The sequence below is a fragment of the Micromesistius poutassou genome, assembly GCF_964030765.1.
Source record: "Micromesistius poutassou genome assembly, chromosome: 18".
In the NCBI taxonomy this organism is placed as follows: Eukaryota; Metazoa; Chordata; class Actinopteri; order Gadiformes; family Gadidae; genus Micromesistius; species Micromesistius poutassou.
The window spans coordinates 14125626-14149059 of record NC_140288.1 but is presented as its reverse complement, the minus strand read 5'-3'; the positions used below and the strand labels follow the sequence as shown (position 1 = coordinate 14149059).

The 23434-nt window shown below is 47.6% G+C and overlaps 1 protein-coding gene across 1 annotated transcript; it reads left to right on the top strand.

The window, feature by feature from the left end:
* Nucleotides 1–236: 236 nt before the first annotated feature.
* On the top strand, nt 237–23215 carry ogdhb (oxoglutarate dehydrogenase b). The gene is made up of 23 exons (XM_084483152.1): nt 237–355; nt 527–904; nt 2545–2736; nt 3881–3974; nt 7816–7931; nt 8181–8335; nt 9573–9719; nt 10933–11023; nt 11386–11565; nt 12462–12590; nt 13085–13264; nt 14449–14601; nt 14965–15067; nt 15287–15415; nt 15853–16003; nt 16551–16678; nt 18684–18862; nt 19596–19667; nt 20037–20165; nt 20427–20499; nt 20953–21116; nt 22100–22254; nt 22441–23215. The coding sequence occupies exons 2-23, from the start codon at nt 665–667 to the stop codon at nt 22559–22561; spliced, it is 3081 nt and encodes a 1026-aa protein (XP_084339278.1). The 5' UTR covers nt 237–355; nt 527–664; the 3' UTR covers nt 22562–23215.
* Nucleotides 23216–23434: the final 219 nt, after the last annotated feature.

Sequence of the window (23434 nt, the reverse complement as noted above, 5' to 3'; positions counted from 1 at the left end):
TCTAAGAATAGCCATGCATAGTAGCAGTAGTACTACACAAGACATTCGGTTAGTACAAATGAGCATTACTCATTCATGATGACAAACGGACTGTTGTAAATCACACCCGTTGGTCTATGTTCTGAAAAGCAGGTTTTCCGCGTTGGTTTGAACCATAGGTGCACAGTGCGACCTGTATGTCAACGCCCTGACATCACTGGGTGACGTCACGCTTCGGATGGGAGCTGTGGCCACGCGCCAGCGCCTCCTCCGCCACAGAGCAGCGTGCCCTCGAGCCTTTTTTTTTTTTTTTTCACCTGGGCGCATAATTTGTCTTTCGGAGGGAGCGTGGATATAGGCTCCTCTATTTTTAAAGGTAAGTTTCCCAAACCAAAAGTAAACTATTCATTGATATCTCAGTGTGTTTTGTGTGAACGATTGTTCTGGCCACACGTTTGCAAAGGCCGTTTTACGTGACTTTATTAGGCTATGTTTGGATGCATGAAGTATCTGATTGTTATTGGCGTTGTCCAACTAATATTTTCAGGTTGAGCGTCGGAGAAAACGAAATTAAAGCAAAAGGGACAAACTTCGAAAACCAACCCGCCCGAGACACCACGACTCTCATCTGTGGAACTATTAATTGGACTGGCTACGCCTGCTTATTATTTGGCCGTTTAGGAGTATGCAACATTTAAGGACTACCATAGCCAGGCTGCGGCCGATGGCTGCTGTCCAGGCCGCCAGGTGTGCGTCCCAGCCCGTGCAGGGGGGGGGCCCGGGGGAACGGGCTCTACGAACGTTTCCGTCCGTGCGGCGCCTGGAGGCGCCCGGGGCGGCCGAACCCTTCCTGAACGGAACCAGCTCCAACTATGTGGAGGAAATGTACTACGCGTGGCTCGAGAATCCCGGGAACGTGCACAAGGCAAGTGCGCGCGCGCGCGCGCCGGTGTGAGAAACGTGATGTGTGTGTGTAGTGTCACTGTGGTCTCCGTCTTTCTGTTGAAAGCTGAGTCAGCACTAATAGAATAGTGTGTGTGTGTGTGTGTGTGTGTGTGTGTGTGTGTGTGTGTGTGTGTGTGTGTGTGTGTGTGTGTGTGTGTGTGTGTGTGTGCGCGTGTGTGTGTGCAATATTCACTGAGGCAAGGGTTAGGCAAATAAGACTCTGATCGGTGTGTCACAAACTCTGAATTCGGAATTCCAGTCAAATCGGTTCATGAAAGTGGTGACCATTCGAGGTGGTTTAAGTAAACATTTGGCAGCAGCACACACACAAACACACAGACACACAGATACACAGACAGACACACACACACACACACACACACACACACACACACACACACACACACACACACACACACACACACACACACACACACACACACACACACACCTGCGTGATACCTATCACAATTAAAGTAGCAGGCTTACATTTAAAAAACTAAATAAAACTCCAGGAAATAATACTACTAATACAGGCCACTGTGTATTAGTTTAGGAGCTTGAACCCATGACCTTCTACTGTATGTGGGCTGTAAGCTGACCCCCTGAGCCATCTCAGTCCTCCTTGAGAACATCACCTGTTTTCCCTCAGTGGCCAACTCGGGTTCATTCATAAAACAATCACTTGTGATCTATTGACACTTGAACCATTTGGTTATTCAACAGTTTAAAGGCTATGAGTTATCGTGCTATTACAAGTGTTGCTGAACAAACTACAGGCTAGGGCTTTCTGTCACTATGGCAACCTCAATCTTGTCATCATGTTCTCTCCCACACGTTAAGTAAATAACTTTCTTTCAGAGCCATAGATCCAGTGTGTGTGTGTGTGTGTGTGTGTGTGTGTGTGTGTGTGTGTGTGAATGCTCTCTCTCTCTCTCTCTCTCTCTCTCGCTCTCTCTCTCTCTCTCTCTCTCTCTCTCTCTCTCTCTCTCTCTCTCTATATATATATATTTATCTCTTGACTTGTTTGTGTCAGCAGCTGAACTGACCTAGTGCAAATAAAAAGTAAACAAATAAACAAATACATAAAATCAATAAATAAAACACAACAAACATAACAGACGCATCAACCAAGAAACAAATAAATAGTTCTAAACCATCAAGACCATCATACATACAGCCATTGGAAACCAGTGCTGCTGTACCATGTTCTTAGTGAAGGACCACACAGCCCATAATCAGGATTATTTTGTAAACTGCGTGTCTATATTGTATTAAAAACAGAGAAATGATTGTCATTCAGCAAGAACAGTTCGCAACGGTTCTCAATGTACTCGCGCGTAACAAGTCACTATGTCTTCTTGACACTAAATATGGTGAATAATATTTTGCATATAAAATAAATAAAGGTTAAGGTAAATTACTAGTGAGATGGATCCTGGGGGATTATGCATCAAAGTTTCAACAAATATTAAGAAATGTTTTTCATTTATCGAAGACGTAAAACGTCCATTCTCGTGTTGCACAAATTCCTCTTGTTTCGGAAAAAAAAAAAGTTTTCCATCGTGAAAAAAAAGAATCGTTCCTGACTCTTCCACATTCCGCCGCTCCTCCCTGCAGTCCTGGGACGTCTTCTTCCGGAACGCCAACGCTGGGGTTCCCCCGGGGGCGGCCTACCAGAGCCCCCCCGCCCACTCCGGCCCCCGCCGGGCCCCGGCCGGCGTGGCCCAGTCTGTGGTGGGGGCCCGGCCCGACGTGGAGAAGCTGATTGAGGACCATCTGGCCGTCCAGTCCCTCATACGGGCCTACCAGGTAGACTGCTACTGACCTGCACCACCTGCACCACCTACACCACCTGCACCGCCTGCACCGCCTACACCACCTGCACCACCTGCACCACCTACACCACCTGCACCGCCTGCACCACCTGCACCACCTACACCACCTGCACCACCTGCACCACCTGCACCGCCTGCACCACCTGCACCACCTGCACCACCTGCACCACCTGCACTTGATCTTAAATACATTGCACTTTCTAAAATGCTTTTTTTTTAACTTTGCCTTTATTTTCTATCTATTTTACTTTTTTTTTAACTTATCTATTATTTTCTTATATTGTATGACAATGTTTATATGTGAAGCACTTTGAGTCTGCCTTTGTGTATGAAAATTGCTATATAAATAAAGTTGCCTTGCCTTGCCTTACACCACCTTACACCACCTTCGCCGCTGACCTCCAGATAGGTGGTCTGTTGTACTCGTAGTCATAGTCGTGAAATTAGAAGTGAAGCCATAGTCATGGTTCGACGTTGACGTAACACAAGGGGGTTTACGGACCCTGCTATAAATGGATTATATACAAGTTGACTGCGGACTATCATTGTAGCTAGGAGTTTAACAATCACATCCTTGCGGACCCTCCTTGCGTCCACCGCAAAGGGCCTGACGTGGGCCTCTCAAAATTTGTAACCTTGTGTCGAGGCGACGCAGCAGCAAGGGCTGTGATTGGTCCGCTCACTAAAACCCGACCCAGAACCAAAACAGGCTCACGACTGCGTCGAAGCGTCTGCGTGGTCGTTGCGATGCATTGACGTGGAACCATAACTGAGCCTTTACACTATCGGTGTGTTCTCCCTCAGTTCTCTTTGGTGGCTTGTTTGTTTTGCTAATCTATACTGTTGAACGATGCTTGTTTGGACATGAACCGGACCAGCTCCGGCTTCAGAGCGCACTGTCGCTTGTAGGACATTGGTTGATTGGTGTATTTAAAAGGCAAAAAGGGATCCTGTTTTTGTATATTTAGAAGGAGTTGAATGATGGAGTTCAAAATAAGGAATTAAAAATGTTTTCAAAGTGAGAGCCAAGCTGATGTTGAGATGTTGTGTATGTCTTTGGGTGTGTTTTTGTGTGTGTGTGTGTGCGTGTGTGTGTGTGTGTGTGTGTGTGTGTGTAGGTCCGTGGACACCACATAGCCAAGCTGGACCCTCTAGAGATCAGCTGCGTAGACTTTGACGACGCTCCGTGTAAAGTGGGCTTCCAGAACGTGGGTGAGCATCCTAACCTTCGCCTGCTTCCTGTTTCCTTCTTTGTTTTCCTTCGTTTAGCTGCAGGCGCTAGGGGCTAGGGCAGCCTGCTCAAGCAGGCCTTCAGTGGGTCTGACGTTGGGTTTCGAACCCAGGACCTCCCAGCTGCCGGGGTTAGCAATAGAGTAAGGGTCAGGTTTTAGGGAGGATGGTGCATGATGGTGCCGTGAGGCTCCGACAGCACAGCTCATTCACTAATATCTTCTTATTCTGCTCTAGTCTCTTTCTCTGAAGGGCTTATCGCCTCCAAGGAAGATACTGTTAAATAAATTACCCAACCAATTAAAAAACAGCCAGGTGATACGGCCCCTGATTTAGAGCTCCGTGTAATCGAGCTTTAATGAATAATTGTCCCTTTATATGAAGCTGTCCATGAGGTGGGACAAGCACACCCTTTTTATAAGAGGAACAAAGTATGGCAATCGTTGTACTTTGACCTTGTGCATGTTGTTTCTCTGTGTGTGTGTGTGTGTGTGTGTGTGTATGTGTGTGTGTGTGTGTCTGAATGTGTGAGGGATTGTCTCTGAGTGGGCGTGTGAGCGCACGTGTGCACGTGAGTTTATGTCCCTTTACAACATATCTCCACAGAACATGCTGTCATTGTACTCTGGAAAGAGTTGGGGCCCGAAATACAAAAGAGGGTTATTGTTGTGATTTCTAATAGGATGCTTCCACAATGGAGCGTCATAAAGGCCTTGGTAGGCTTCAGCCTGGTCTTTCTGCGCTGCGGCCTTGACGGGGTCAGCCAGGTCACCGAGTCACGGGCTTGGACAACAGCTTTGTGTGTAGGTGTCACATCAGTGTCTGATTGGCCATGGGAGTGTGTTCAAAGCCCTGTGTGTATCCGTGTGTATCTCCCTGGGTCAAGAGTTGGCTGTTGTGTTCTAATACCATCTCTATAACCTGTCTGCAGGAGGTACCCCCAAGGCAGCAGGTTTGATTTCCACAATGAAAATATAAATAATATAAGCCTTTTGGTGGGCACTTTTATGCAAAGCGTCTTAGAACACTGTGAGTGTACACGTTGTACTCAGTGGGCCACACTGGGCCCCCTGACCCCCCTGGCAGTGTTATGAGGCTTTTTCAGTTAGTAGCCATCTTGGTGCCAAACGCTGGCTGACTGGGAGAGCTGAACGCAGAGTAACACTTTCAGTTCCCCCAGCCAGCGAGCATTTAGCACCAAGGTTAGGGCGACCAGACGTCCCAGTTTGCCGTGCTCTACCAGTTGATGTAGACATGTCCGATGTCAGCTCTCATGATAAGACATTCTGGGTAAAGGTGTCCATCAAAACGACATATGTTATTGTGTTGCAACCTCTACTTGGTAGACACTCAAAAGACGTCCATTCTCAGGCAGTAATCCATGAAGGTGTTTATAATAGTGATTGGGTTTCGACTTCCTACCATTTTATATATAGCATCGTAACAAGAGTGTAACTGCCTTGATTCATTTAAATTAGACCTCTTTCCAGAAATACATGAGCAAGACGAGACCAACAGACACGCTTGAGTCACGTGTTATTGAACGCTGAACTGACCTAGTGCAAATAAAAAGTAAACAAATAAACAAATGCACAAAATCAATAAATAAAACGCAACAAACGTAACAGACGGATCAACCAAGAAACAAATAAATAGTTCTAAACCATCAGGACTATCATACATACAGCCATTGGAAACCAGTGCTGCTGTACCATAACACAGCCCAAATCAGGATCATTTTGTACTCTGAAGTGCTAAACATTTTGGTCACCACAGTTGATTTTTTCAGATTTTAAAACTGAGTATCTATATTGTATTATAAACAGAGAAATGATAGTTATTCACCCAGAACAGGGGTTCTTAATGTACTCTATCAGGTTTGACACGGAACAAGTCACTATGTCTTCTTGAAACTTAACATCTGGTGAATAATATTTTGCATATAAAATAAATAAAGGTTAAGGTAAGTAACTAATGAGATGGGTCCTGGGGGATTATGCATCAAAGTGTCGACAGTGTTATGAGCCTTTTTCAGTTAGTAGCCATCCTGGTGCCAAATGCTAGCTGACCAAGCACCAAGACGGAACAAATGTGCCCGCTAGGTGAACGAGGCCAACTGGTAGATAAGCTCAAGCGTTATTGAACGCAACTTATGATTTACATAAGCCTCATCCCTAGGGGACTGCATGTGCTTTTTCCCTGCTTCCCCGACCTTTGATCGTGACCTTTGATTGGTCGAAAGGAATCAGAGTGCCGATGTACAGTGTTATCTCAGCGTGGACTTGGAGTGGAAGTCCACGCTTTGATTAGATTACACCGTGACGACACCACCACTGCTCTGTGTCTCTCTATGGATTCCGGGTCAGCCGGACTAAAGTTCTCTTGTGCAACACTCAAATACCACCCCCCCCCCCCCCCCCACCCCCCCCACTAACACAATGATGACAGTATTCCAGCTCAAACCCACAGGGCAGTGTCAGCTATATTGCTTAACTTGTTGTGCGGGAGGACATCAGGCCCTTTGGGCTTGTAAAAAGTTCAAGTTGATCATGTGATCCTTTCAGCAACACTAAATACACTTTATATATATTGTACGTAGTCCCGTATGGCGTCAATATGTTTCTATGCCAAATACACAGTGTTTGCTGCCAGGTTCTTAGTAGGTCCCTGTTAAGATGGACCCTATGTTCTACTGTTCAGTTGATGACTAGAAGACTTTGAACTAGTACAGAATAGAATGTGTGTCAGGGATTGGGTGTTCGATAATACATACATATTTAAATTCTGTATGCATATTAAAAAAAAAATATATATATATATATTAGTGTACACCCAGATAGTGCTGCACAGTTAAAGGTGTCATTGCATCGTTTTTTTTTCATTAATTGTGCGGTGGTCACTAGTAGCAATGAATGCCCTGTGAGTCGGTCTTGGTGAAGAAAATGCTGTGGTTCTCCTGCTTCACACTGCTCTAGTGCAGTGGAGGAGGTGGGCGGGGAGGAACGACATGATTTTGGCTCTTACTCTGATTTGCTAACAGCACTGTCCGTCACAGTGATAAAACCATTTCAACTTCCAGAGAGACGCAGAGAGAGGGAGAAGGAGTGAGAGACACAGAGAGAGAGAGAGAGAGAGAGAGAGAGAGAGAGAGGGAGAGAGAGAGAACCACTGGGCTCCTTGAGGGTTTCTGGTTGATTGAAAACAGAGAGAAGAGCCGCCTCGGGGCACGGCGTCCGGGGCTGAGCTCCCGGACGCGGCGGCTCTTCTTTCTGTGCCCCCGCCGCTGTGCCCCCTGAGCTGCGTAAATGTTGAAATGGCGGTAATGTCCAATCCAACCATTTCCTCCTCAACTCTTCCTTCTTGGCCAAGAGATGCAACGTCGCATCGCCACAAACAGCACGGGCACAAACTCAACGCTGTCTTCCCGTGGGCCGACGCAGGCCAAGGTGGGCGAGGAAAATACTAATACTAATTCACCAAATGTCAGTCCTGAGGCTTTTCTGATTCGCTCGTTTATGCTGTTTTTTTTTTCTCTTTCATTTGCTAAAGCAGGCAATCGAGGTAGAAGAACATTTTCACGTTCAGCATTGGATATGCAACTCCCGCGAGTGACCCGACGGTACTTAGCGGGTTTCTCGGGGGAATGACACCTTTAATGAAAGCAGATACATCTCTCGTCTTGAGCGTAGATATGAAATATCATTGCGCATCTTTTGTCTCAGTTGGTGTCCGCCGTCATCACTTTTACGCGGGCGTAACACGCAGCAGGGAACTCTTCTGTTCTCAAACAGCCGAGGGTGACGGAGGTCCTTCTGCCCCACAGGGTTCTACGGTCTGGAGGAGTCGGACCTGGACAAGGTATTTCGGCTGCCCACCACCACCTTCATCGGGGGGAATGAGAGCGCTCTGCCTCTCAGGGAGATCATTCGCCGCCTGGAGGTACTTGTCCATGACCTCCATGACCTCCCCTACTGCCTGAAGAGCACGGAGCAGGCTCCTCCTGTCGGTGGAGACCAGGTCCAATGAGATGTTGCACAAAGCCCTGATGTTTGCGGACACTGACCTTTCCTCTCAAATCGTCCCCTTCTTTCTCCTTTTTCGTTGTTTCCTTTTCCTCTTCCTTCTTCTCCTCCTCCTCTTTCTTCTCCCTCTCCTCTTTCTCCCCCCTCCGCCCCCCCCCCCCTCCAGATGGCGTACTGCCAGCATATCGGCGTAGAGTTCATGTTCATCAATAACCTGGAGCAGTGCCAGTGGCTGAGGGAGCGGTTTGAGCGGCCCGGGGCCATGCAGTTCAGTGTGGAGGAGAGGAGGACCCTGCTGGCCAGAATGGTGCGCTCCACAAGGTCTGTGTAAAGTCCTGGTCCACCCACACACGTCTCCCTGGTCCTGTCAGGTATGTTCTGGTCGTCAGAACATACCTGCGATGACCAGACCAAAACTGTGTTTTCAATGTTTCTGGACTTGCAGTAACTTCACATCGACAAAAAACAACACTAGAACTAATTTGTATACGTTATATATACATTCTCTGCTTCAAAACGTCCTACATACTAAAGGCCTAGTTTCCATTCTGCCTATTAGTTGTCCAAACAACAAAAGGTAGTCTTGTGAGACCCATGCAATCGGGTAAATGTTGACATCCATAAATATAATGAATATAATATTCCAGATACCTTTTCATATATACTTTTGTACAAAAGTATTGGATTCTAGCTTTAAAAAATTGGAAGCAACTTATTTCAATTTCTCCCTCCTTACTTTTCCCTGTAGAAACGTGCTAGTAAAGTGAATTGTATGAATTGAATTTGAATTTCATACATGTTAAAGCTGCTGAACTGTCTTTCTTGCCAAGCATAGCAGTTCTTTCTTCCTGGTATACTCTTATGTAACTGTTTGTAAAAAACATGTGTTGGCTTGCCTCAGTTCATATAGTATATAACATAATAGTAGAGTATATTTAAGCAATAGATCACGACAGGCTGTGGTATACGGTCATTATACCACAGTTAAGGGGCGTTGTCCGTCCCGACACGCAGCGGAGGGACGGCGACCCCCTTCACTGTGGTATAATGACCGTATATCACTGACTGAAGTGATCTATTGCTTTTATAAAACGGTTACGTAAGTATGGCGAAATGAAAGTCATAGACACCCTCAATTTTGAAAAAGCGAGAAAGTCGGAAAAGCATTTTTTTAACAAATACAAAAAAGTAGTCCCTCCTGGCTGCCAGTAGAGTCTGGTATAGAAAAGATGAGAGCCACCTTCTTTATCCCGACGGGAAATTTGGTCCCTGCAGCAGAATCACTGCAGTGTAAAAAAAAATAAGGCCCCTGAAAATAAGGCCCCCCTCACTGAGGTGGCCCCTCAAGGCCCCCCTCTCTGAGGTGGCCCCTGAAGGCCCCCCACTGAGGAGGCCCCTGAAGGCCCCTCACTGAGGTGGCCCCTCAAGGCCCCCCACTGTGGAGGCCCCTGAAGGCCCCCCACTGAGGTGGCCCCTGAAGGCCCCCCCCACTGAGGTGGCCCCTCAAGGCCCCTCACTGAGGAGGCCCTGCCCCCCTGCGGCCCCCCCCCCCCCCCAGGTTCGAGGAGTTCCTGCAGAGGAAGTGGTCGTCGGAGAAGCGCTTCGGTCTGGAGGGCTGTGAGTCGCTCATCCCCGCGCTGAAGACCCTGATCGACGTGTCCAGCGGGAGGGGGGTGGACAGCGTCATCATGGGCATGCCCCACAGGTGAGCCGCCGTACACAGTACACACAGTATGGAGTGTACAGCCGATGGGAACTGGAGGAACACGCGCAGAGTCTAGGCATTTCCATTTATTGCTACCATCAGGGAGGTGGTTCAGGACCATAACAGACTAACAAACGAACAAACAGACTAAAGAACAGTTTTTATCCCAGGGCCATGTGCAATAACTAAACGGCAAAACTAGATTCCAACATGTAATTAAGCAATATCACACGAGAGGGAGTGCTGTTGTACTGTATATCAGCACGGCTGTGATTCGGTCGTAGGCACGAGGCCGCAGGCCGAGTGCCGCAGATAATCACACCGTGCTGATATACAGTACAACAGCACGACCTCGAGTGTGATATTGCTTTTATACAACAGTGCTACGAGCACATTTTATTAGTTAACAGTAATAAGAAACAAGAGATTATGATTTGTTTGTTTAGTAATCATTTATTCGGCTCCGCCAACAAAAATAGTTCCGCAACTGAAGGGAGACTAGGCTGTTGCCAGGCAACACATATACATTTAACAGCTGATGTAACGTTAGCTAATAACGGTTATTAGAACGCCCGTACAGCGGAGTGATTATGTCTGTGAAAAGTCCCAGTGCTGTTATACTGTATATCAGCACTATGGAATGTCTCGTTGTCCAATCAAATTGCTCGGTTGGGACCGGTCGGAACTAACTGTTGTATAATGTGCAATAATAATCTTTTAAACTGTTTTTATAGTTTTATCTTATTGAATTTTATACTGTGCCTATTGCCTGTTTGTCTTCTTATGTCTTTTTGTAGTTTAAAAGCACTGATGTGAGAGTTCTACCGCAATTTCGTTGTACGTGTGCAATGACAATTAAAGATATATTCTATTCTATATTCTTATTGACCAGGATTGACTGGGAAATGTGTCGATTTCATTTGCCACTGGGGAAGCTGTATAGATTCTCTGTTTCGCTACGCTCCCATACCTCATATTTTGTATATTTTATCTGTAAATATTTACTATACAGTAGTGGTATACATTGTAGTCTTGAAGTGAGAATGAAGTGAGCAGTGGTGGGGAAGGGTTAACATTTTTGTACATTTTTGTTGAGTGGAAGGGAGTATGTATATTTCACAAGTGACATGTGGCGAATGTTGACGGACCCGTTCCAGTCGGTCCGTCAGCCTGGTCTTATCTCTCTGCTAATCGTTGGTCCGCTCCTCTCCAGAGGAAGGCTGAACGTGTTGGCCAACGTGATCCGCACCGAGCTGGACCAGATCTTCTGCCAGTTTGACTCCAAGCTGGAGGCTGCGGACGAGGTCGGAATGTTCCTGAATCGTTTTCTGTGCAATTTCTCCACATATTACTGGTCCCCTTTCTGCTGTGTACTTTTAATTGGGTGGCCAAATTTGATTCAAACTATATTTCCTCTAGTGGACCAAAGTTGAAATTGTAGAAGTTTATACTATTACGGCAGATATATGATAATGTTTCTCTGTGCCCTTGTTTGGACTATTTGTGTAATTTTCTATAAAGCACTTTTTAACATTTGTTAAATAAAAGTGTATTTATAAAATTATATAAATGTATAAATAAAACATGACTTATTACTTACTGACAGGGCCTGGGAATTCCTCACCTCCTCTCTTTGTGTCTCTCTCCTCCCCTCCTCCTCTTTCAGGGTTCTGGTGACGTCAAGTATCACCTGGGGATGTACCACCAGAGGAAGAACAGAGTGACCGACAGGGACATCACGCTGTCCCTCATGGCTAACCCCTCCCACCTGGAGGCGGTGGACCCCGTGGTCCAGGGGAAGACCAAGGCCGAGCAGTTCTACTGCGGGGACACCGAGGGCAAGAGGGTGGGTTCACCACGTCGGTGTGGTGGACACGTGGCTCCCGTTTGCACCGTTTCAGAATCTATGAAGATCCAATCAAACCGCATATATTGAACATCGGCCCTTGTGTGTGGGTGTGTGTGTGTGTGTGTGTGTGTGTGTGTGTGTATGATGGCTGGTTTAAGCAGCCCGACCTGGCTTGAGTCAGACCGATTGAGACTGAGTGAGGCTCCACACATCGATCAAACAGGTTAAACAGGTTAAACCAGCCAGGTTAAACCAGCCAGGTTAAACCAGCCATCCACCCCACTCAAGGGAGATCTCCTTCACGTTGCAATGTGGGCGATCTCCCCCCACTGTGTGTGGCGATGTGCTGTTTTAACCTGGGCACACTGATCACTGCTCAATGCGCAAGAGGTGTGCAGCCCCAGCCAGCCAATCAGAGCCCAATCAGCCTGCCCGGGCCAGGTGAGGCTGCTTGAACCAGCCACCATCCACTCGGGACACCCGCAGTCCTGTTCCTGTTTTAATTGTCTCAGAAGCCGTTTCTCAATTTGCGTTCTCGTGTACTTGCGTTCTCGATAAACGTCATCAGTGGTGGCCCAAGCACTGTTCCAATCCCAAGTACGCGAGTACTGTCGTAAAACCCGGAAGTGTTCTCGATGCGTTCTCGATGAGGCCGTTCTACCGAGGACGCATCGGAGGTGACTCGTGTGGACTTGGGACCGTTAAATATCCCAGAATGCATCATCGAGTCCGCTGCTGTTCCAATTGCAGGTGCGTACTCGCGTTCTCGGAAGTCTGTACTTGAAAGTCCGGACTTGCCAAGTACGTACTTCCAAGTCCGCGAGAACGTAGTCCGCGTACTTGGTATTGAGAAACGGCTAGAGGTTCTGGTGGGTTCTGATTGGTCCTCCCAGGTGATGTCCATCCTGCTGCACGGCGACGCGGCCTTCGCCGGTCAAGGCGTGGTCTACGAGACGTTCCACCTGTCCGACCTGCCCTCCTACACCACCCACGGCACCATCCACGTGGTGGTCAACAACCAGGTGCACCACCCCCACCGGCATCCTCTCTCCAACACAGTCCACGTCGCAGGGGATGGATCTATTTATTTGTTTTATTTTTAGCGTTTATTTAAATATGGATAGCACACATTAATAAACGTGAAAAATGTCAATGTGCTAGAATCTGCCAAAATGGCTGTTTTGCATCTGTTGTCCATATGCTGATGTTAACAGGCCAGAAGCACCAAAAGGAACTAACAACACAAGAACTAAAAGAACTATACACACATCTTGGTACAAGCCAAAAGATAAAATCATCCATTATCCATAAAACATATACTTAAGGTATAACAAACAAATGGACATAAAACTTAAAACTTGTTCAAAGTATAACAAAAAAAATGGAAAACGTAATTAACAAAATAAACCAACCAAGATAAAAGGAAAGGACTTCACTTAAGACTCAAGGCTGAAGGACGGATCTCATACTCCTGATCCCTCCCCCCCCCCCCCCCCCCCGTCTCCGTCTCCGTCAGATCGGCTTCACCACCGACCCCCGCATGGCGCGCTCCTCCGCCTACCCCACCGACGTGGCGCGGGTGGTGAACGCGCCCATCTTCCACGTCAACGCCGACGACCCCGAGGCCGTGGTGTACGTCTGCAAGGTGGCGGCCGACTGGAGGAACACCTTCCAGAAGGACGTGGTGGTGGACCTGGTGAGTGGCGGCCGCTCTCCCCCCCCCCCCCCCCCCCACGAGGAGGAGGAGGAGGAGGAGGAGGAGGAGGAGGGGGGGGGGGGGTCGGCTGGCTGGTGCCGGCCGGAGTCTGTGTTCGCTGGTGGCAGATTACCAGGGACAGATCTCGGCCTCCGTCAGCGTGATTGGTCGAAACGAATATTTACGATTGTTTTCATTTCGTTCACATTTTTTTCCACGGAAACTCTTGAAGGTCAGGGGATCGATATTTTGGACAAAGTCGGACAATTGTCCTGATTTGTAATGGGTTGCATTCTCCATTGGTCTGAATTGGACAAACGAACTGAATTGGACAAATTTATCCCAGATATTTGTGTGACGGCTTCCCCTTTTAGATAACGACGCTTAATAAATCCCCAAAGCGAAATGTGGATATTGTAGATAATGTGTGTTATGTGCGGTTACAGCATCAGAGAGTACAGTTCTTTAAACAAATGAAACAAAAAAGGATCAGATACAAATAAATATGAGAATACAAATAAACGATGGCACTACATCGTCTGGTCCAACGTGTGCTTAGCAGCAACAACAAATCCACGTGAATCTCTGGACCGATGCCGCTGCACCGTCTCACACAAGAGAAGACCTTAACTCTGATGGTGCCTTCTATTTGTCTCGTAATCGCGACTTGCAGCGTCGGGTGTGACGTCACATCCGTCTCGTAAAACGAGTGACCTCCGGGTTTTTCGTTCTATTTGGCACACACACAAGACGAGTCGGAGCTCTGCTTTCTGCTCAAGAATCGGCATTGTTGTCATAGCAACATGGAGCGTCTCTAGCCAATTTCAGCGGCACAAGCTACAAAATAGGCGGTATTTAACACATAATAAGACTGTAACGACATGCCTATAGGTAACAGTATACAGTGCTATGTGTACGACTTCTTCATTTGGTTACAACAAAAACACAAGTGCTTAAAATAGTAGAAAACCACAATGTTTACTTGCATGTGATGCTCGGAGTAGCCATCTTTGTTACTGAACTCGGGGTCCTCTGAGTTCAGACGAGTTGACGAGTCGTTTTTACGACCTCGGGGGGCGTTCTATTTGCAACTTCCGGTTCGTAACTCGGAAATCCGACTCGCAGATCGGGTCGGGTGGACAAATAGAAGGCACCATGACTCTGATTGTAAACCCCGTGTGTAGGTCTGCTACAGACGCAACGGGCACAACGAGATGGACGAGCCCATGTTCACCCAGCCGCTGATGTACAAGAAGATCAAGCAGCAGAAAGGGGTCCTGCAGAAGTACGCCACGACCCTCATCTCGGAAGGGGTGGTCACCAGTCAGGAGTATGAGGTCAGGACCCACTGTTCCTCCCTCTTCTTCACGTTTCTTCTCTTATTTCATCTTTTGTTTGTTTTTTTGTTTTCAGACAAAGGAACATTTTCATAAATACATTCAATATCTATTTTCGATATTTTCCACCATTGTTAACGTCAAAATGAGCCACCAAAACATTTTATATATGTACAGTACATATATATCTATATATGTATGTATATCCTCCAACTACCCTCCACCCTCATCTATGTATACATCTGTATATGATGGTCTGGAATGGTGGCCTGAAACAGTTACTGCATTAACCAATAAAGAATCGAGTAAAAGCTGGACCATTGGTGACAGCGGTTGGTCTGCATTTTTCTTTTCTGTCTGCAGGAAATGACCGCCGAATACGACAAAGTGTGTGAAGACGCCTATGCTCGCTCCAAAGACGAGAAGATCCTGCACATCAACCACTGGCTGGATTCACCCTGGCCCGGTAGGCTACCGTGTGTGTGTGTGTGTGTGTGTGTGTGTGTGCACCTATGTAATTGATGCTTTGAACGTGTGTGCGTGTGTGTGTGTGCGTGTGTGCGCGCGTGCGTGTTTGTAATACTAAATTCCTTTGTTTTAAAATGTTAAACACCAATCTTTTATTTTTATTTTTATCGGTGTGTTTTGTGTGTGCTTGTGCATGTGTGTCTATGTACGTGCGCAGGTTTCTACACCTTCGACGGCCAGCCCAAAAGCATGAGCTGTCCGTCTACGGGCATCAGTGAGGAGGACCTGGGCCACATCGGGAGCATCGCCTCCTCTGTACCCGACAAGGACTTCACCATACATGGAGGTACTCGTCTTTACCTTTCCTACGCTTCACAGCAGTGGTCACTTCCCATTGGTCTATACATGGAGGTGATACCCTCCCATACCCTCGTCTTTACCTTTCCTACGCTTCACAGCAGTAGCCACTCCTCATTGGTCTATACATGGAGGCGGTACCCTCCCATACCCTCGTCTTTACCTTTCCTACGCTTCACAGCAGTAGCCACTCCTCATTGGTCTATACATGGAGGTACCCTCCCAATACCTTGTCTTTATCTTTCCTACGCTTCACAGCAGTGGTCACTCCCCATTGGTCTATACATGGAGGCGGTACCCTCCCATAACCTCTCCTTTACCCTCCTACTGTTCACGGCAGTGAGCGCTCCCCGATGGTCTATTCTACATTGCGTGTGTGTGTCTGTGTGTGTGTGTGTGTGTGTGTGTGTGTGTCTCCCTCACCAGGCCTCAGTCGTATCCTGAAGGCGCGTGCGGCCATGGTGGGCGAGCGCGTGTGTGACTGGGCCCTGGCCGAGTACATGGCCTTTGGCTCTCTGCTCAAAGAAGGCGTCCACGTCCGTCTGAGCGGGCAGGACGCCGAGAGAGGGACCTTCAGGTGAGGCGCTGCTCCGTCGGCGGGGGGTCCGCTCCGTCCACCGGTGGGGGGCGTGTCAGGGTCAGGGGGGGCCACTCCCACTAAGGGGATCCCTCCTGCTGAGAACATGGAAGCACTTTGGGAAAAAAAAGTGTCCATATTAATTCATATCTGTTTTTATATTTTTTCATTTTTATTTTTGTTGTTGAACTTCTTGTTTTGCTGTCTTGCTCAGTGCGCATGAATCTGTAAAGCGACCTTGAGTGTGAGAAAGGCGCTACATAAAATAAACGTGTTATTATTATTAATATTCATAGTTAGATCCTAGGATATCTCTTGGAACTCACCCGGGGAATCAGGATAGTGTAAGTGGGGTAAAGGTACCTGGGTTCTTGGGTTCAATCAGAATGAATGTCAGCACCTACCTACAGGCAAACTCGAGCGAGTGCATTTTGTGTCAGTGCAAGTCTCTGCTAAATGACTTAACAGGACTTCTGCTAAACGACTGAATAGTGAATAGTAACTTTGGATCGTAACCAGTTCTGCGTGTCATGTCGTTGCTCCTCAGCCACCGACACCATGTTCTCCACCACCAGAACGTGGACAAGAGCATCTGCATCCCCATGAACCACATCGCCAAAGACCAGGCGCCCTACACCGTCTGCAACAGCTCCCTCTCTGAATACGGGGTGCTGGGTGAGTGCTGGGTCAAACCCCGGCCCTTTGAGACCTTCTGGGTCCACGATGGGACCTTTGAGATGTTGTTTAGACCAGCGGTTCTCAAACTATGGTACGCGTACCACTGGTGGTACGTGATGCGCTATTAAGTGGTACGCAAAAGAGTTTCCAAAAAATCATTCATTACTACATACATACATAAATACATGTTTCCCATACGTAGACCAATGTGTGGCAAGAAAAATACCCGTTAGATCTCTCGTTCCCCCCCCCCCCCCCCCCCCACCCCCCATCAACAACTCCGCCAGCCCGTAATACCGTACCAACCCTCCCCCCCCTCCCCCCCCGTCAACAATCCCGTTCGGCCGCAACCCAAACCCCCCCCCCCCCCCACCCACCCTGTCAACAATTCCACCCGCGGTTATAATCAGGGGTGCACATAACTGGTACGGCGCTTTTTTGCGTAACTCACCGTCAGGTCATCAGAACAAAACGACACGTGTATCAGCTGATCGCAACGTCTGTTACTGTGAGACATCCTATCGCTCTGTGGCAGTGACCCCCCCCCCCCCCCCCCCCCCCCCCCCCGTCAACAACTCCACCCGCGGTGGAATCGCCTTTATCATTATCAAAACAACGCTACGTGTGGAGTGCGTACCGAACACTATCTCCTGATACTCAAATGAGTAACTCACTAAAAAAGTGATGTGCACCCCCTGTTATAATGTAAGCATTATAAGATTCTACAGAGTCTCACTCCGGCCAAAAACCAAAAGTTGCCAACCCTGCAGGGGGGCACCACACATTGCTACCTGGTCTGTGGGAAACACTGTCAACAACACTGTCAAACTGTCAACAACAACAGCAAAAAAAACATAATAATATCAAAATACTAGGACGAATGGAAATACGTTAACCAAGAGATCATTAAAAATGGAGTTTAAAATAAGTTTTGTCTTTCCTGTAATATTTTTGCTTCAATATCAGCCGACCACATCACATCACATCAGTGCGAGAAAGTCTTGTCTTCACTTTCCATCATAAAAACAAAATACAGAAGCAGGATTGACGCTGAGCCACACCTGAGACTGAAGCTGACCTCAGTGTATCCAGACATCGCAGGACTGTGTTTGCAGAGGCAGGCGCGCCCGTCTCATGAGGCTTATGGAAGTTCAGTTATCAGCGGGCTGGCCAACTTTCATTATTTGCATTTAGCCTTACACGTTCAAACAGGTTGTTGGTACACAGTTGTTATTCTTACTGTTCTCACTAGTTGTGTGCGTGTGTGTCTCTGTGTCTGTTCTAGTGCTACCACTTTGTACAGCTGACCACAGTTGACAATAAATAATATATTTTTTAAGAATAAATGTGCCTCCGGCGTGAACTGTGTGTAGCAGAATAGGGCCGCAGGCCTACGCTACTGTAGTTTGTTATATTTTATAACATTGTTCCTAATGATGGTACTTGGGGAGACAAATCTTTTCTGAGGTGGCACACGGTATAAAAAGTTTGAGAACCACTGGTATAGACACTTTGGAAAGACGTGGTTCGGAACAAGCACGGTGAGGCAGATGTGAGTTTTAAGACACCACCACGACCACATAATGTGGCACGAACTTCCAAACCGTCTGAGGTCTGCCTCGATACAATACACATCTCTGTTAAAGGGAAACCAAGCCCTAAACAAAATGTATCTTGTATGAAGAGTGATCCTAGTGCTACGGATTGATCCTGGTCTAAATCTTACATGCACAAAGCTTTCAAAATGTAGGACGAGTTTTTAACATGGACTTAGATTGCCCTCTATGGATTAAAGGCACGCTATTGCATGCCCTCTATTGGTTGAATATATGCTATTGCATGACTCCGACGGTGCTGGAAGGTTTGGGTTTTCCAGGTTTTACCGTTTCAACCAAACCGACCTGCAGCACCTCGGAGCGAGTGGGAGGGGCTTGTGTGTGAGTGACAGCGGCGCTCCTTTCCTTTGCTGCTGTTCTTACGGGTGCTCTCCCCCCCCCCCCAGGTTTCGAGCTGGGCTTCGCCATGGCCAGCCCCAACGCCCTGGTTCTGTGGGAGGCCCAGTTCGGGGACTTCCACAACACGGCCCAGTGCATCATCGACCAGTTCATCTGCCCCGGCCAGGCCAAGTGGGTCCGGCAGAACGGCATCGTGCTGCTGCTTCCCCACGGCATGGAGGGCATGGTAGGGACCCCGTGTCGCCCCCTTTTGGTTTTCTATTGGTCGGTTCACAATTCGACGGCCTGGATTTCAATAGTGGGAGTGGCTATGTTGCGGGCGATGGCTTTCAAACCGTTGATAAGATACTTTATTCATTCTGTAGGTGGGGTGGGGGGGGGGGGGGGGGATCTGGGATTGGTCGATACACTAACAGAGTTATGGAGATTTGTGATGTATACACTTAAGAAATCGAAGTGAGAATCCTTGTCGACGTTTAAAGGAGATCAGTCCCTCTGTTCTCCAGAGATGAAGCGAGTCGTTGGTATGTTTACCAGTCTGCAGCGTCAAGTGAAACTTGGTGAAAAAAAACAGCAGGACCTTGGCTTTGTCTTTCTTCATCAGTACGATTTTGAGAAAAAACGACGGGTGCAACTTCTCCACAGATGTGTGGACGGTTTAAGTTTAGGTACACGGTAATAAACGGTGAGATTCGAGGTACCGGCTCAGAGATGGCCGACGGCAGGTCTCGTCAGGGTTCGGTTGCCTCTGTGCCTCTTTTTAATGACACAGGCTACGTCCGTCAACACACTCCTGGACATGTGATCTGGGGCGGCTGTTGGCCAACCGACAGGATCGGGTCCAGCTGGCTATAGCCGTGCTGCCCGGGCAGACAGAACAGAGACAGAACAGAGACAGAACAGAGACACTGCATGCAAGTGACAACAGGTCTTTCTCTCCCCCCCCCCCCGACCCACAGGGTCCTGAACACTCCTCGGCACGCCCCGAGCGCTTTCTTCAGATGTGCAACGATGATCAAGATATTTTCCCTGTGAGTCCCCACACACCCACACACACATACACACACACCCACACCTCCCCCCCCACACACACACACCCACCCCCCCCCCCCCCACACACACACACACACACACCCCCCCCCCCCCCACACACACACACACACCCACACCCCCCCCCACACACACACACACACACACCCACACCCCCCCCCCCACACACACACACGCACACACACACACACACACACACACACACACACACACACACACACACACACCCACACCAACACACACACACACATTCTGTGTAATATATGAGTAAGTATAATGTATGCACAGGTATGGTTTGGCTGCTCCCGACGGGAACCAAGTGTAACTAGAGCATCGTCTTCATGTTCTAGAAACTTCCCCTGGAGGACTTTGCAGTGCGCCAGCTGTACGACTGTAACTGGATCGTGGTCAACTGCTCCACCCCGGCCAACTTCTTCCACGTGCTGCGCCGGCAGATAGTGCAGCCCTTGAGGAAGCCTGTAAGAAGCCCCGCTCCGTATCAGTACGCAGTATCACCACCACTTCAGGACACACCACAGCACCCCGTCAGTCACTGTGGATTAAAGCGTCTGCTAAGCGGCTCAACAGGAGGTCCCTCTCCACAGGGTCGGCCCCGTGTCCTTTTCACCCCCGTCACCTGCGAGACGTTGGACTACTCCCAGCTCATTTTTTTTCTCCTCTGTTCTCTCTGCCCCCGTTGTTTGTTGTTTGTTGTTTGTTGTTTGTTGTTCCGGCCCCAGCTGATCGTGTTCACGCCCAAGTCTCTGCTGCGACACCCGGAGGCGAAGTCCAGCTTTGACCACATGCTGCCCGGTGAGGGATTCAGGCTCCTGACTGGTGGGGGCCCGTGAGCCCGGCGCCGCCCGCCTACGCACTGCCGCGCTCAATTTTCATTTCCCTTCAGTACGACTCTCAAAGTGCAAATGAACTGAAGTACGAGAGTCTGGTAGGACCAGGCCAGAGGGCCGAGGGTTTAGTAAAATAATGAAGGTGGTGGCGCTAGAACCTGGAAGGTTGCTTCTGGGAGAAGCAGGCGGTGTCACAACCGCTCTCTCTTGTTGCATCATCTTTGTTTTCTGCTGTTTTGGATCTTATAAAATTCTACTTGGCAGGACAGTGTATTGGCTGAGGTGTTCCACTTCAAGTCACTGCAAAAATGCCAGTGACTAACTGTACATTGGTGTGTGTGCGTGTGTGTGTGTGTGTGCACGTGTGTGTGTGTGTGCGCGTGTGTGTGTGTGTGTGTGTGTGTGTTTTCTCCCCAAGGCACTGAGTTCAAACGCATCATTTCAGAAGAGGGGCCCCCCTCGGCAAGCCCAGACAGGGTCCACAGAATCATCTTCTGCACGGGGAAGGTCTACTATGAGCTGGCTCGGGAACGCAAACACAGAGGCCTGGAGGAGGAGGTGGCCATCGTACGCGTTGAACAGGTAGCCACGACGACTCCTCCCTCCTTCCACCTCCGACCGCTAAGGAGGAGGACGAGGAGGAGGAGGAGGAGAAGGAGGCGAGATAGGGGAAAGATAGCATTGTAGGCTAGTAGTGTTTGACTCCCAGGCAAGAAGCCAGGATGTGCCAACCTTCCCCATAAGCATGTGTGATGAATATCACCCAAACATGTCTAGTCCCTGTAGAAATGGTTGCACACCGATGACAAATAAAAAAAAGCTAATTGATTTAAATAACGGCTCTTACGGATAACGTCTTACATATCCAGGAAGTAGATTCTTCCTTTGTGGAATGCACTATCTGCTGTTACACTTATCAACCACTGGGTGTCCCCACTGGACATGCCTCAGACCGCACAGATAACCGACGGTCCCTCTAACGCCCGGCCCCTTTCATATATTAAGCCGTCGTCCATCCAAACATTTTGGATGGACAATCGTTGACTATTTGGTTCCATATAATATTATCATCCATGGTATTTAGGATCAACTTGCCCATAGGAGCCCTCATCAATAGCCCCCCTTAGTGGCCAGCATGACTACTGCTAAAACTGATTAAGTACTATTCATAATAGTAATAGCTGAAACACATTCCACACATACATTCTAAAAGAGCATGTGAGTGATAATTGGGGTCGGCTTAGTTCTGGTTATATATAACGGGTTGCGTTGTAACCAAGGGTTTGCTAAATGCCCTAAATGTAAATCTAACAATGCAAAAACAATGTCTTTAGAGGTGACATATTACACCACCAGGTGTGAGTGAGATTAGAGTGCGGCTTGTAACGGCTAATCACACTCACACCTGGTGGTATAATATGTCACCTTTAAAGACATGGTCATGGTCTTTAAAGACTGGTCAGGTCCCAGCATGGTAGACATTTGGCTTTCCTTTTTTTCCGGGGGGGGGGGGGTGGGTGGGAATCAGTCACAACAACGCTCTGTGTGTTCTCCTCCTCTCTCAGCTCTCCCCGTTCCCGTTTGACCTGGTGAAGGAAGAGGTGGAGCGCTTCCAGCACGCCGACCTGATGTGGTGTCAGGAGGAGCACAAGAACCAGGGTTACTACGACTACATCAAGCCTCGCATCCGCACCTCCGTCGCACGCACCCGCCCCGTTTTGTGAGTGCCGCGTTCTGATTTGTTGGGGAAAGTTACGACCACTTTTTTCGCTTTGGCACATCGTTTGTATTTCGGCGTGAACCATCTTTTTTTTCACACAGCACCAAAAATGTCGGATTGTTCTGCAGATTGTAGTGTTTTAGGGTTGAGTGTAATAGTGTACTTTGTCTTTATTTCCGTGTGTAGGTACGCTGGTCGTGGGCCGGCCGCGGCCCCCGCAACGGGGAACAAGCAAACTCACCTGGCGGAGCTCCAGCGGTTCCTGGACACAGCGTTTGACCTCCCTGTGACCTCTGGAGGACGGTAACCTGTTCCGGCGGTTACCGGGCAGAACATACAACTAGCCAAATGAAGATAAGCATTGAAGGGGTTTTACCTAAATGAATGTAGTAAAGTATGCATTACCTTGATCTTGGCTCTTGTGGCCGTTTCCTTAGCTTTTCCAACATTATCGGAAAAAGATGCAAGTTTTGCATGCGTTAATTATTGTTGGAACAAGAATGACATTGCATTTTTGGGTGATGGAAAACATATTATTATTATTATTATGATTTTAAATAAAAGCCCAATTAAGTGCAATTATTTCTGGATATTTTAGACATTTTTATCAGCAATGCACAAATAATTATATTTAAAGCTTATAGGTTTAGCTTTAAATATATTTAAATATACTTTTAACTTTTTTTGTTCATTAGAAAAATAGAAAAACTAACAGAGATTCTAACTATTTTGTAATAGACAAATTATACAAGATTCCTAAGTAGCCAATCTTCTAAATTTGATATAATAAAGTCATCGCATCATCTGGAAGATAGCTATTCAATTTTTTCTACTCATTCCATTTCTATCTATTCATTGTAGTCATGGTTCAATAACCTCCCTGTACAATCATTATGAACCTCTTCACTGCCGAAGGAAGATCAAATGTATTTATTTTTTATAGTATATTATTTTATGGGTTTCGAGAAATAAAAAGGATGCAGTATAATGTTGTTGCAAGTAAATTTATTTGTAGATATGTACTCAAGCATGTGTGTGTGTGAGAGAGAACAACTTTCAAATTAGATTCTTTTCATTTTTAGAACATAATAAGTATGTGCATTGATTTTCAACGTTTTAACCCTTGGTTGGATGAAAGAACCTTAGAACATTGGAGTGCTGAGTTGAAGGGGAGATGCTG